At 43.0% G+C, this 14,279-nt stretch overlaps 1 protein-coding gene across 4 annotated transcripts in view; it reads left to right on the top strand.

Annotated features, from left to right (window-relative positions):
* The first annotated feature begins 3,167 nt into the window (after positions 1-3,167).
* The window catches only part of LOC309339317 (uncharacterized protein), a 169,931-nt gene continuing 158,819 nt past the window's right edge, over positions 3,168-14,279 (top strand). For 3 of the 4 annotated variants that reach the window (XR_014155169.1, XM_081857532.1, XM_081857531.1), the window contains exon 1: positions 3,205-3,396. Coding sequence is in view for 2 of the 4 variants with exons in the window: in XM_081857532.1 (XP_081713658.1) it covers positions 3,358-3,396 (39 nt within the window). In the remaining 2 variants the exon portion in view is untranslated. Of the gene's footprint in view, positions 3,397-14,279 lie in introns of all 4 variants that reach the window. The other variant, XR_014155168.1, reaches the window with a different exon arrangement.

The raw sequence follows: 14,279 nt of genomic DNA, 5'->3' as shown, positions 1-14,279 counted from the left end.
TTCATACTTCTATATCTCTATAGCTCTGGGTGACAAGGGTATAACTTGGTTAGTTGTTCAAAAGAAGCAAATATCAGTTCATTCTATTGACTCACTGTTTTTTCTTGGAGATCATTAAGTATACAAGTGAAGCAAACTATCCCACACTGGGAACATCCACATTCAGGTAGGTAGCCATGTTGGTCTGATGCAGTCAAAATAAAAGAAAAACAATAATTGTCCAGTAGCACCTTAGAGACCAACTAAGTTTGTTCTGGGTATAAGCTTTTATGTGAAGAAGTGTGCATGCACACAAAAGCTTATACAGTGCCTCAGGTTAAGTACTTAATTCCTTCTGGAGGTCCGTTCTTAACCTGAAACTGTTCTTAACCATGAAGCATCACTTAAGCTTATGGGGCCTCCCGCTGCTGCCGCACCGCCAGAGCACGATTTGTGTTCTCATCCTGAAGCAAAGTTCTTAACCTGAGGTAATATTTCTGGGTTAGTAGAGTCTGTAACCTGAAGCATATGTAACCTAAACCATATATAACCCGAGGTACCACTGTACCCTGAACATACTCAGTTGGTCTCTAAGGTGCTACTGGACAATTATTTTATTTATGGGAACATCCAGTCACATTTCAAGGAAGCATGCCTGAGCTGAGTGTCAGCTATAAGCATAGCCAAAACCTTGAGCATGGAAAATTTGAACTGAGCACACAACTGCAGTTACCTAAAATTGTTTTTGTATTAGATGAAGAGATTGGGTGTTTCAAAGGAACCTCTCATCACACCCAAAGGCTTCTTTGCCCCAGAAAATCTAAATGTGACTGCTCTCTTCAAACACTTCAGTTCATGTTTCTCTTACACCTGATACTTTTATTCCATGGTGAACCCATCTCCACTGTACTCTAAGGATGTGGCTGGCAGGGCATGTCATTAGAAATGGAGAGCTTGCTCAGGCACCTACTTCACAAAGGGCAAAGTTTCACATGAACCAATGCTTTTGCGAGTACAGTGGTACCTTGGTTCTCAAACTTAATCCGTTCCGGAACTCCGTTCCAAAACCAAAGCGCTCCAAAACCAAAGCATGCTTTCCCACAGAAAGTAATGCAAAATGGATTAATCCATTCCAGACTTTTAATAACAACCCCCCAAACAGCAACGTAACATGAATTTTGCTATCTGACGAGACCATTGATCCATAAAATGAAAGCAATAAACAATGCACTGCAGTCACACAATTGATCTGGAGCTGAACTGGGTTCCACACAGTCACACACACACACAAAGAGCCACAAAAACGCAAAAAGAGACAAACCTCAGCGTAACACTTCAAACAGAAATGTGGCACTCAAAACAGAAGTGTGGCTCTCAAATTGGAAGCGTAACACTCAAAACGGAGCACGTTTGAAAAAAGTTTGCAACCCGGAACAATTACTTCTGGGTTTGCAGTGTTTATGTTCCAAGTTGTTTGAGAAGCAAGGCGTTTGAGAACCAAGGTACCACTGTACAGTATAGGCCCATTAACCTCAGTTAACATTAAAAGGTGTATATATGGGATTCACTGGGGGTTTTTTCCAGCTGGAACTCACCAGACCGCAGTTCCAGCACCTCTCAGGAGGGTGCCATTGCCAGTGTGAGAGCATGAAGGAGGCGTTCAGGGTGAGTTCCAGCGCCTCTTTTTCTAGAAAAAAACAGCATTGATGGTAGTGGTTTGCACAAAAGCTGGAAGCTTGCCCCTGCACCTTGCTGCATGTAGAGCATGCAAACTGGAGCTGTGTGCAAATCTCCCACAATCTAAAAAGGCTTTTCAGTATCCATAACTTTAAAAGCACTATTTTCCCTCACACAAATTTCCCTAACTCATATATCATACTACCATTCTCCCAGCCTCAATCCCAATTGGTCCAAATATTTTAAAAGAAATTTTATTCCCTTTTTGCATAACTTGATTTCCTTTAATATAGTATTTAAAGAGTCTAATATTTGGTGTCCAGGATGTTAAACAAACCTGTGGATACTTGACTAGACCTGGAATTCACCTGAGCTCAGAGTAGAGTCGTGCCTTGGATCCTGAATGCCTCCGTATTCGGACGTTTGGGCTCCCAAACGCCGCAAATCCGGACGTGAGTGTTCCGGTTTGCAAACGTTCTTTGGAATCCAAATATCCAACAGGGCTTCCATGGCTTCCGATTGGCTGCAGGAGCTTTGTATTTGTGTTAGTTGATAGCACTGAGCTAAGACAGTCTTGTTTCTCTAAGTCAGGCATAGGCAAACTCGGCCCTCCAAAGGTTTGGGGACTACAACTCCCATGATCCCTAGCTAACAGGACCAGTGGTCAGGGATGATGGGAATTGTAGTCCCAAAACATCTGGAGGGCCAAGTTTGCCTATGCCTGCTCTAAGTCATTGAAAGGACTAGTCAGGCAGTGGCTGTGTGGCTCAAGAAATGTGTAACATCCACCTTCTTAGTGTATCTAGTAGGAGTGTGCATTGGTCCTGAGTGTACTCTGAATACAAATGCAAATTGTGCTTTGGGGGACTTTTTCTGAAAACATTTTTCTTTATTTTTTATAACCTTTATATACCACTTGATTGTAACCCCCCCCCCAAAAAAACCCCTCAAAATAGTTTACTAAGAGCATGATCACATCATTAACAAGGAGGTGGGTTCAAATTGGATCAGTTAAAACTGAAACTCTGTTTTGCCCACCATGACATTAAAAAGGAATCTTAAAAAGGCTACTTTCCCCTCCTTACACAAAAGTGGATGAAATTTGCAGGTAAACATGCACCTCCATAGTGGACTGAGCCTGTCAAATTGAAGGCAGATCTATTAGGAGATTTCATTCACTTACATGAAAAGGAGGGAAAGTAGCTGTTGTTTTGTTCCTATGTTATAGTCAAAGAGGTTTTGGTTTTAACTGATCCATTTTGGAGCAAATGATGAATCAGAATGGTAACAGAGCAGATTCAAAACAAGATTGAGCTGCTTCCAAATACTAAAGATGTAAGGTGAATCTTGTGACTGCTTGCACACCCCAATATTTGGGGAATGCCCAGGCTCATCTGTTTGTGCTGGCAAGGGTGAGGGTTGCAGGAACAGAGAGAGCATTGTAGGCTAAATCACACTCTAAGTTTCTAGACAACTTCAGTGATGATCCCTGAACAGAACTGGCACTTTTTCCTAGATGGAAATATTGCCATACTGTTGAATAATGAATTCTGCATCACATTACTGCTGCTGCTGCTGCTGCCATCTTCAGCAATATGTTGTCTACAGAAGGGTACTTTCGCAACTCTTTTTATACTGATTTCTGTTTATTATTAGCTCTTCTTTTCTGGACAGTTGACATGCATGTTTGAATGAGGGGAAATGGCAACAGAATGGTTGCACGCCTGGAATACTTCACTAGTAAGTGGAACTTTTATGAAGTCCAGTATGATGAAAGATACACTGATTTTACAGTATGGTGAACTGATTTTTTAACAAGGGGGGGTGGCTTTGGGGTGGCAAGTAAACTCTACTTGCCAAAGAACAATTTGCAGCACGCTTTAAGGTCTCAATTGTTATTTTGCAGCTGAATCTATACTTGCCGCACACCTGATGTTATATATGATGTCAGGTGGGGAAGGGTGAGTAGGTGGCCATTGTTGGTGGCCAAATTGCAAGCACAGAAGCCCCCCACTGCTTTACAGGGAAGAATTCCTTTATGAGTCCCATCAGGGCAAGGACTTCCACTTCTGCAACCAAGTTTCCTCCCTTGCCATGCCAGTGTGTATATATTGTTTAAAGATCTTTCTCTCACACAAGATGATTTTTAAAAAACCAAATCTTTGATAAAAGCTGTGCTTTGGTATGCTTCTAAGATGTGCTTGGTGTTTGATTATCATTTCATATCATTTGGACTCACAGCTGTCCATGGAGGTGCAGGTTAATTCTGTGTCCACCAGGTATGCAGGCTGAGACCCTACCTACCCGCGGACTGTCTCGCCGGAGTGGTGCATACTCTAGTTATCTCCCGCTTGGACTACTGCAATGCGTTCTACGTGGGACTACCTTTGAAGGTGACCCAGAAACTGCAATTCATCCAGAATGCAGCAGCTAGACTGATGCCTGGGAGTGGCCGCCGGGACCACATAACGCTGGTCCTGAGAGATCTGCATTGGCTCCCAGTACGTTTCCGAGCACAATTCAAAGTGTTGGTGCTGACCTTTAAAGCCCTAAATGGCCTAGGTCCAGTATACCTGAAGGAGCATCTCCACCCCCATTGTTCACCCCGGACACTGAGATCTAGTGCCGAGGGCCTTCTGGCAGTTCCCTCATTGCGAGAAGTGAGCTTTTTAACAATCAATTGGAAGCCGTTCAGAATTATTATTATAATACAATTCTGTGATAATATTAGTCATGGCATGTGTGACGGGGCTGTCCAAGGCTAAAAGCTACAATGGGAAGTATGTACATAACTTGCCTATAAGACGAACTAGATGACACTCAGCTGAGTAAATGCTTCAGTGATTCCTGGATTCATAGGAGAGTGCAAAATGAGCCAGGTCTTGCCGAGACCTTGAACGCAACCGTCAAGCATTACCTTCTCCATGCATTTCAGAAATGACTTGGGGAATCCGTGTTAATCAGCTTAATGCCACTGTAAACGTTTTGGAGCATCCCTGCTGTAAAATTGCCAGGTGTTGTAGATTCCCCTGTTCAGGGAAGTTTTTAATCTGTGATATTTTAGTGTATTTCTGGTTTTTATGGAAGCCGCTCAGAGTGGCTGGGGAAACCCAGCCAGATGGGCGGGGTACAAATAATAAATTATTATTATTATTATTTCTTTTTTAAAAAATCAGCCACCACAAATGCAACATTTACCAGAGAAGGGGAAACAGTATGTGTGAGCAGCTTCAGAAAACTGAAAAGCATGCATATTGTTTGTTGTTTTTAAGTGCAAGAAACTATTCATGAAGTTGACCAAAAGCTTTGGTTCCAAGGCAGTTATGTGTCTGCTCTGACTTCCAGTAGTAGAGCATCTCCTTGGCATGTAAAATATCACAGGTTTAATGAGTGCCATCTCCAGGCAGGGCTGGGAGAGATCCTGTCTGAAACCCTGAAAAGCAGCTCTCAGTGCGTGCAGACAGTATTGAGCTATATGGATCAATGGCTGCCTTATATTCAAGATAAGTCAGTTTTCCTATGTTCCTCTACCAGACAAAACATATGCGCAAAATCTCATCTTGAAAATGCAGAGGAACGTGGAGATGGTCCAGTGAGTGATAGTTCAGAATAAAACACTTCTGGTATCATACATGAAAGAGTCTACAGGTGAGATCTATTTGGATGTCATCATTAGTTCCTTTTAGAGTTGACACAGCTTTTCTCACCTTTCGAACATTTTCTTGAGTGTTGAGAAATGCTTCCTTTGTTCCCTGCATTGTAAACAAATTGGCAATGTTTGGATAATTATCTCCTCTCTCTCATTTTTATTCATTACCATTGCTGTCCTCAGCTTGACTTATCCCCATCACCATTTAATTGGATTGATTGTAGCTAGCAACTCAACTTGATGCCACAAGGCTGCATCTAATGTGAAGATGTCATAGATGCCTAGAAACAAAATCATGTAGGCTATTACAGTCAATAGGATTATAGAGGGATATAAGGTAAATGAGTCTAGTGAGAGTGGAAAAAACCCCAATTCCAGTCCACCTTCGTAAAGGTAAAGGACCCCTGAATGGTAAAGTTCAGTCAAACTTGACTATGGGGTATGTTGAGGAAGCCGGCATTTTTCCACATACAGTTTTCCAGGTCATGTGGCCAGCATGATTAAACTGCTTTGGGTTCAACGTGACACCGTGACGGAAGCCAGAGCGCACCAAAATGCTGTTTACCTTCCTGCGTCAGCGGTACCTATTTATCTGCTTGCACTGGTATGCTTTTAAACTGCTAGGTTGGCAGGAGCTGTGGCAGAGCACTGGGAGCTCACCCCGTTGCGGGGATTCGAACCGCCGACCTTCTGACTGGCAAGCCCAAGAGGTTCAGTGGTTTAGACCACAGCGCCACCTGCTCCCTGGGCATCCACCTTGACACCTAATTGACAGCAAGGCTAATTCTATTGTACAGGAACTCAAGCAATGGCTGATGGTGCCCAATATTGGTCTTGGGTTGGGTTGTTTTTGGTTGTTTTTTTGCATGTTCCTGTGGAATGCACATAGTTGCCATTTCACCAATGAGCCTACCTCCACTTCACATGAATTTTCAATGTCATACCACTGTGGTCCTCCTATTAAAAAATAGCAAGACAGTCTCCCACTTTGGGTGCTTGGTATTGTTTTTCAAGGAGATCAGACATGATGATGATGATTTAATTAATTCATTAATTAAATGGATTTCTAGCCTGATTTTTAGGTTGTATGTAAGGACTGTCATTGAAGGCTGGCTAACCCTCTGGAGGTATCTTCCAATGTATGTGTCTGACAAGTGCATGGCCAATGTGACTGATACATGTTGTCCTCTGTGAGTGCAACACGCCCGCTCACTCACCACATTCAGACCACAATGTCCCTACACATTCAGCCAGTTAGACACACACAGAGAGAGAACTCTCCCGACCCTTCTATCCCATCACAGTGCTGTGAGAGGAGATGTCCCTTTTATCCCAGCACTGCGTTAAGGAGACCAAATGTTGTGGTTTTTCTTCCTGTTGTGTTGGCCTTTCCAACACTTCCAGTATTAAAAATAAAGAACAGTAAAAGATGACTATCCCACATGATCTTGTGGAAACCTTATAATAAATAAGCTGTGGAATTAACACAATGGAAAGCAAGTCCTGCTGTCTAACAAAGGCACATGTGAGGCATTACCAAAGAGTAGGATGCATTGTCCGACTCTTCGTGACCCCATGGACCAGAGCACGCCAGGCACTCCTGTCCTCCACTGCCTCCCGCAGCCTGGCCAAACTCATGCTCCGCTCTTCCTCAGTAGCTTGTTGGACGCCTTCTGACCTGAGGGGCTCATCTTCCAGCGTTATAACTTTTATATGCCTGTTGTCTTTGTCCATGGAGTTTTCTTGGCAGGGATACTGGAGTGGCTTGCCGGTTCCTGCTCCAGGTGGATCACGTTTGGTCAAAACTCTCCACTATGACCTGTCCATCTTGGGTGGCCCTGCACGGCATAGCTCATAGCTTCTCTGAGTTATTCAAGCCCCTTCGCCACGGCAAGGCAGTGATCCATGAAGGGGGTCACAAAGAGTCAGACACGACTAAACAACAACAGGATGCATTGTACTCAGATTTTGTGAGCATGGCTTTTGTACACAATTTCTTGGGAAATGGATTAGCTGTGAAAATTGGTTTGAATGGCCAGTGACTCATTGTGTGGGTGGTCAGGTATTTCAGTTCTATCTTCTGGGTGCCCCTAAACCTTTTGGTTAGCAGAAGTAGGAGGTAAATGGCAGTGAATAGAAGTCTCTATAATTGTTTTGTGGATTTCCATATATGCCTCCATAGCATCTGGTACCAGATTTTATCGGGAACGATACTGACTGAATGGACGATTGGCCTACCTCACTATGGCCATTCTGATGTTCTCATTCTATATTTGCCCCTCCTTCTCCCTACCATTTGCTTTTGACATGGGATCGATTTGCTCATTTGAAAGTCAGCTTTGCAGTTGAGGACCTAAAAGGCAAATTATGTTAACTATAGTTTTAAAATCTGGATGAAGCAAATCCACTTGTCATTATAGAAAATAGAAATCTCCCGAACTGCCCTAAAGTAACTCAGGCAGGAAGCATTCGCCAGCTTGCAAATTCTATTGATACATCCGCTTTACTACTTTCTATCCATCTGCCAAACCCACCTGCTTTTCAGATGGGTTATTTGCAATCTCTGTTAATGAGAAGCTACCATCTAATTCTTCCCTCCCCGCGCAACTTTTTCTGGGATTTTATTTAGTTACTAAAAAAGAAGAAATGTTATGATGTATATTAGTAAGTCATGCTGTGTTAGTCTGAATTACACAGCAAGCAAAATGCTGTATAAACTAATGTGCCAAAGAGTGTATTTCCATATATCTGCTATGGGTTGAAATGGGAAACATTTCGTCCAATGCGAGAAGCCAAAATTAAATAAGTTCCTGCTAAAACATAATCAAATCTATTTTTATTAGGCACCTCAAACACAAGTAAAGTAAGTTGCATTGTGAGGAGATGCGAGAGCCTTGCCATGCTTAGGCAACTGTGTGGCGTTTTGGAAGAAGACTTTCTTGTGTTATCTGTAGTAAGAATGACACAAATAAAACTGAGGAGCTTCAGCTAAATTCCACGCAGGACATGGATCTGTGTAAAATGCAGCCTCCATTGATGCTGTACCCAGGTAGAGCTAGAAAGGTTTCCCAAACACAGATGGACTCCAAAGGAAATCTTTTTCAAGGCAGCCAGTGCTCAAAAGCATGGTTCTAAAGAAATTCCACTTGCCTTCTACTGCGGGTGGCATTGTGGCATGCTGCTGTCCCATCAGTTTCACAAGTTGTGTCCCTGACTGAAGGCCTCTCCTGGTGTCTGGGGCCTGGGGAATCTGCTAGATGCCTAATTTGGTCAATAGCATCTGGGTTGAAGGGTGAGCTCACTCATGGGCAAACCTGACCGATTCCCTCAAGGACTTCCTTCAGGTCCGCTCCTGGAATTTTTAAAGGGTACCAACCATATAGACAACACCTCGAGATATTGTGGATCTTTCGCCAGCTCTCCCTGTATTTAAACTGTCATCTATCATGAGGTGAAATGGGATAGTGACCTTGCTATGGAACATTATTGGTTGCTGTATTAAGGGCCAGGGACAAATTTGTCCTTCAGTCTGGGTTTTTTTGCCTCCCTCAAAGCAACTGTCGCAACTTTGGTGGATAAGGCATTGGGTGAGGGACGCGGGTGGCGCTGTGGGTTAAACCACAGAGCCTAGGACTTGTTGACCAGAAGGTCAGCGGTTCGAATCCCCACGACGGGGTGAGCTCCTGTTGCTCGGTCCCAGCTCCTGCCCACCTAGCAGTTCAAAAGCACGTCAAAGTGCAAGTAGATAAATATGTACCGCTCCAGCGGGAAGGTAAACAGCGTTTCTGTGCGCTGCTCTGGTTCGCCAGAAGCGGCTTAGTTATGCTGGCCACATGACCCGGAAGCTGTACACCGGCTCCCTCGGCCAGTAAAGCGAGATGAGCGGCGCAACCCCAGAGTCGGTCACAACTGGACCTAATGTCAAGGGTCCCTTTACCTTTACTAAAGTCTTGTAAGCCTTGGCCTGTCCCTTCAAGGGAATGGGGTATCCTATTAAAGGGATCCTTGAGGAGATGCTCCTATCTGGATGCCCAGTTGGGGCTAGGGCCATAACTCTCCTCTCAGGTGAACTTGGTTTGGAGTTCGTACTTGGTGTATGTCAGGGATGTCCAACTAGTCAATCACAATCGACTGTTCTATCCCTGGGTAGTTTTGGTCAATCACGGTCAATTGTGGACTCCTTTCCCATTGCGGAGGCAAAAGCGCACCCAGCCCTTTGCCCTGTCCTCCAATTGCACATGATGCTAGAACAGAAGATGGAGTTTTCACTGTGAGGTTGATTGTATCCTTAGCGATCTTTTGGTGAGCGACTTTTTCCCTTCCCCCTTTACGAAATATCAGCATTCTTGTCTCCCCTCCCTAAAAAAAGCTTAACAACTTTGACCCACACCCCAGAAAAAAATGGGATAGATCACTGTTTTTTATTCTGTGAGTAGATCGCAGTCTCTTGGGAGTTGGACGTCCCTGGTTGTATGTCATAGGCCTCCCTAACCATCAAATTCTACCCCATGGGGAATTGACCAGCAGGTGGGCTGGTTGATACGGGTTATGCCCAGCGCCTAAGCCAAAGCCACTTATGTCTGTAATCAATAAAGTTGTTGCCTAATTTGCACCCAAACAAGTTTGTAATGTGTGGTCATTTCATTCATGTTGTGGGGAGGTGGGTCAAAGTGCCTGGATATTCAATGGACAACTTCACTGGACTATTACACATTCACATCATTAACACTGCACATTATTTGAAATAGTCCCCCTTCCAAATTACCTGAGAGTTGTCCATTTCTTAAGAACCATGGTTTTGAGCAATGCCTACCTTGGAAAATATATCCTTTGTAGTCCATGTGTATTTTGGAGACCTTGTTACTGAGCAATGCAATGCAAAAGGAAAGAAACAAAGGAGTGCCATTTTACAGTTTCATTGAGAGCTCATTACAAATATGTACGGGTGACTTCACCTAATTACTGTTGTTTGAGTAAATCCACCAGTAAAATATGCAATAAATAATGAAAAAGAGGTCATTATTCATTGTCCCCAGACATTCTGTTTCTTTTTGTAGGAAAGCCAATGACAGATCCTGAGAATATTTTTGACATTACTTTTGATTCATGCTTGGCACAATCTTTTTTTCTTTTTTTAACAATCCCTCTTTTGAACTGCAAGCATTAAAGAGCAACACTTAGCAACTAAAGAATAATACGGTACATATATTTTTTAATGGGTGTAAAAGTTTCTTTTAGACTACAGTCCTCTCATTCCTTACATGGTGGTCCATTGAACAGAGTGGATTTACTTCTAGGTAAACATGAATAGGATTAATCTGATTAATTTCTTAAATCTGCATAAAAAGTTGTATTTCAACAGAATGCATATTTAGATGCATATATTTTATCAAAGTGCACATTTCTGAACTATGGTGTCCTGAAATATGTACTGTATTGCAAATTTCAGAGAAGTGCGACATCTGAAGGGAAATTATGCTCCCATGTATTAGCCTCAGAGGATTGAATGGGGTGAGTTTGCTTTAAAATGTGGATCAGACAAAATTATCCTGCATTCCTACTTATCTTTGAGCAAATATGCGTAGGGCCAGACTTTTTGTGCAAGGCACTGCTTGGTTCAGTTTAATTACCATGCTACTATTAGGAGTGGAAGAAAATGTACCAGTGGATTCTGTTTTCTTTTTAAAAAAAAAGTTTTCAAAATGAAATCTCATACAGCTGGGGGGGGGGTATTTCTGTATAAATGGGGGATTCCGAAGAAAGAGAGGGAGCTTGGGCTTTGGGTTTGTTACAGGGACTTACTGTCACAGAAGGATGTATAGCAACCAGCAGGGCTTTTCTTGGCCACTCGGAACTTGCCGGAACTCAGTTCCGGCACCCTTCAGGTAGGTGCCATTGTCATTGCAGTGGTACCTCGGGTTACAAATGCTTCCGGTTACAAACACTTCAGGTTATAGACTCCGCTAACCTGGTAGTAGTACCTTGGGTTGAGAACTTTACCTCAGGATGAGAACAGAAATCGTGCAGTGGCGGTACAGTGGCAGCGCGAGGCCCCATTAGCTAAAGTGGTACCTCAGGTTAAGAATGGTTTCGGGTTAAGAACGGACCTCTGGAATGAATTAAGTTCGTAACCCGAGATACCAGTGTATAAGATAAAAAGGGAGAAATTCATGGTGAGTTCTAGAACTCCTCCCCCCTCCCCAGAAAAATAGCACTAGTAACAGGTTTTGTCGATACTGGACTGTTGCCTGGATTGCTAATGTGATCTGAGGCAGATGGGTGGTTCAGAGTTAGTCCAAGCTTAGAAGCTGGGGACATCATTCAAAGTTTCATTGCGGGGCAAAGAGATTTCAGTAGGCACTGCAAGATTTACAGCAAGATCGAAAGACAAAGCTATCACACCCACACAAAGTCAATGAAGTCTAAAAGCATTTATCTCTCTCCCCACCTCTCTCATAATGAACAGAGATAGCCCTCCAGACATTTTGGAGTACAATTCCCATTATCCCATGCTGGCTGGGGCTGAAGGATTCTTGTAGTCTGAAGCGTCTGGAGAGCACTGTGTTGGGGACCCAAAAACTAGAGGTAAGTTGCCTCTGAAGAATAATCACATGCACTTTAAAATATAGGAATGTGGTAGCTTTTCACCACCATGTTCCCCAAGAGATATCTTCCTCTTTTGCTCTTACCAAATCTTAATTGTATCCTGGGCCTGAGGAACTATTTTATATCTAAACTATGAAAATTAGAGCAGCAACTGAGGAGTCTTTTTAACTGAAACAACAACAACTTTTTTTTAAAAAAAGCTTTCTTTTTCTTCTAGGAGAATTGAAATATACTTTTAAACATATTCTCTTCTTTCAGGGACATTATCTTTTAGCATAGGCCCGAAACAAACCTGGTAACTACAGTATTGTTTTATTGATTTTTAAAATATATATATAAAAGCTCTTTTATTTTAATAACTTGCTAAGGAAAACAAAAACAAAATAAACACTATAAAAGACAATATGAAAACCAGGCGGGAATTGGGAAAGTAGCTTGTTATCTAAAAAGTCATTTTGTCGTCCCCCCCCCCTTCTTTAATTTAAACTGACTGTACAAAACATATATTAATTTTAAATTACCGATTTGAGATAGCATTAGTGGAACAGTTTTATTATATTTCTTTGTTATCCTTCTGACTTCAACTCTGGCTCAGAAATGCAATTAATTCTGCAACTTGCGCTCACTGGCGGGTGCCATTCAAGCTGCGGCTGCTTATGGGGTAGTTAAAAGGATAAAATCAAGTAGTCATTCTACTAATCCCTTTACAAGGAAACAGCTTTCTGCATAAAAAGTAGAACTTATGTGGTCATTAGCAGATGCTACATCAAGCAACCCAAAATATACACATTTAAATTCTTAAGCACAATCTATGAACACCACACAGATGGTTTCCAAGAAACTGTACCTAAATTGATTACGATAAAAATGATCTGCTGCAATTGTTTCTGTCAAAAGGGAGAACAGAATTTGTCCCAATGTGTCGCTCTGCCCACTCACGCAGAGAACCCAGCTGCTGGGACAGATGTTGCTCTAAGCACTTTATTTTAGGGTCATTAAAATGGTTACAGGGGTTAGTCATTCATTGTTTTATAAATTGTGCTTACTAGCTGAGCTCAACAGACGCTCGGCAAAAAGTTCCTTTGTAGCTGATCAGAAAAAAGTTGCGCTTCAGATCCCTGTCTCGCGCAAGCGTGGTGTCTGCATGTGTGCACGCGCATGTGTTTTAAAGTTGCCAGTGGTGATATGCACAAAATAAGGTCAAAAGTGATGTACAGTGATACCTCAGGTTACATACGCTTCAGGTTACATACGCTTCAGGTTACAGACTCCGCTAACCCAGAAATAATGCTTCAGGTTAAGAACTTTGCTTCAGGATGAGAACAGAAATTGTGCTCTGGTGGCGCGGCAGCAGCAGGAGGCCCCATTAGCTAAAGTGGTGCTTCAGGTTAAGAACAGTTTCAGGTTAAGTACAGACCTCCAGAACCTGAGGTACCACTGTACTTCCTTAATTGTTAAGCTTAGTTTATTTGAGGGTGAGGTTTTTTTGGGGGGGGGTAGGCACCTATCACATCCCCAAACAGACGAACCTCACTTCGTTAGGATGTATGTGGACCACAGTTAAAAGCTGCATTTCAAAGTCTTTGTCTTTTGGCTAGAAATATTATTCCTTTATTCATTACCAGCCTATTTGAAGCACTCCTGAACAATCTGGTCTACAAGAGATTAGGAGGCAAAATGGTCAGGCAGCCGAGGCTTAAGATTGGTCGATTACAATAGAGCAAAATGGGTTCAGGTACCACCATGCTCCCTTTGAAACAACCATGCGTTGGCAGGTTATGTTGTGTGCACCAGGCTTCCCTCAGAAATATTTGGCTAAAGTCTTTCATCGCTGGCAGGTTCTGTTCTTTTTCCCACAGCTTATCTAATTAAAAAATAGACTTTGCCTGGTGCACTTATTGTTGAATCGCTTAGTATGCCGATGAGAAGCGGAAGCGTAACAAGATGGAGGTTAGAGGATAAAGTGTTGGATCCAAACTAAGTTAGTGGAGTGAGATTTCAGTGATGGGATTTCAGTGGAATGAAGTTCAACCAACTATGTCTGCCCATTTGTGCCAGGCTGGGAGGTTTTTGATGGCCCTGCCAGCCTCAACCTATGGAGTGACACTGCTCTGCCAGTATGGAGCTCCCCAGTCTGTCTGAGGAATGTGTGGGGAGGTGGAAGTACCACCATTGGTGGTAGCCCATGGGGAGACCCACAGGGGGATGTTCTGGGGACTGGATTCTGAGCAGGTGCAGCTGCCATCACAGGACCATATTTGGCTCAACCATTGCACACTCTCCAGGCTGGCAGAGCAATTTGCCTGCACCATCACCTTCAGCCCCAACCGGCATGAGCAACAGTGCTGTGAATGTGGTGGCAGTCCTT

The sequence above is a fragment of the Podarcis erhardii genome (genome assembly GCF_964252035.2).
Source record: "Podarcis erhardii genome assembly, chromosome: 3".
Lineage (NCBI taxonomy): Eukaryota > Metazoa > Chordata > Lepidosauria > Squamata > Lacertidae > Podarcis > Podarcis erhardii.
Note: the sequence above shows the minus strand (reverse complement) of the source record. Positions and strands in the feature narration are given on the sequence as shown.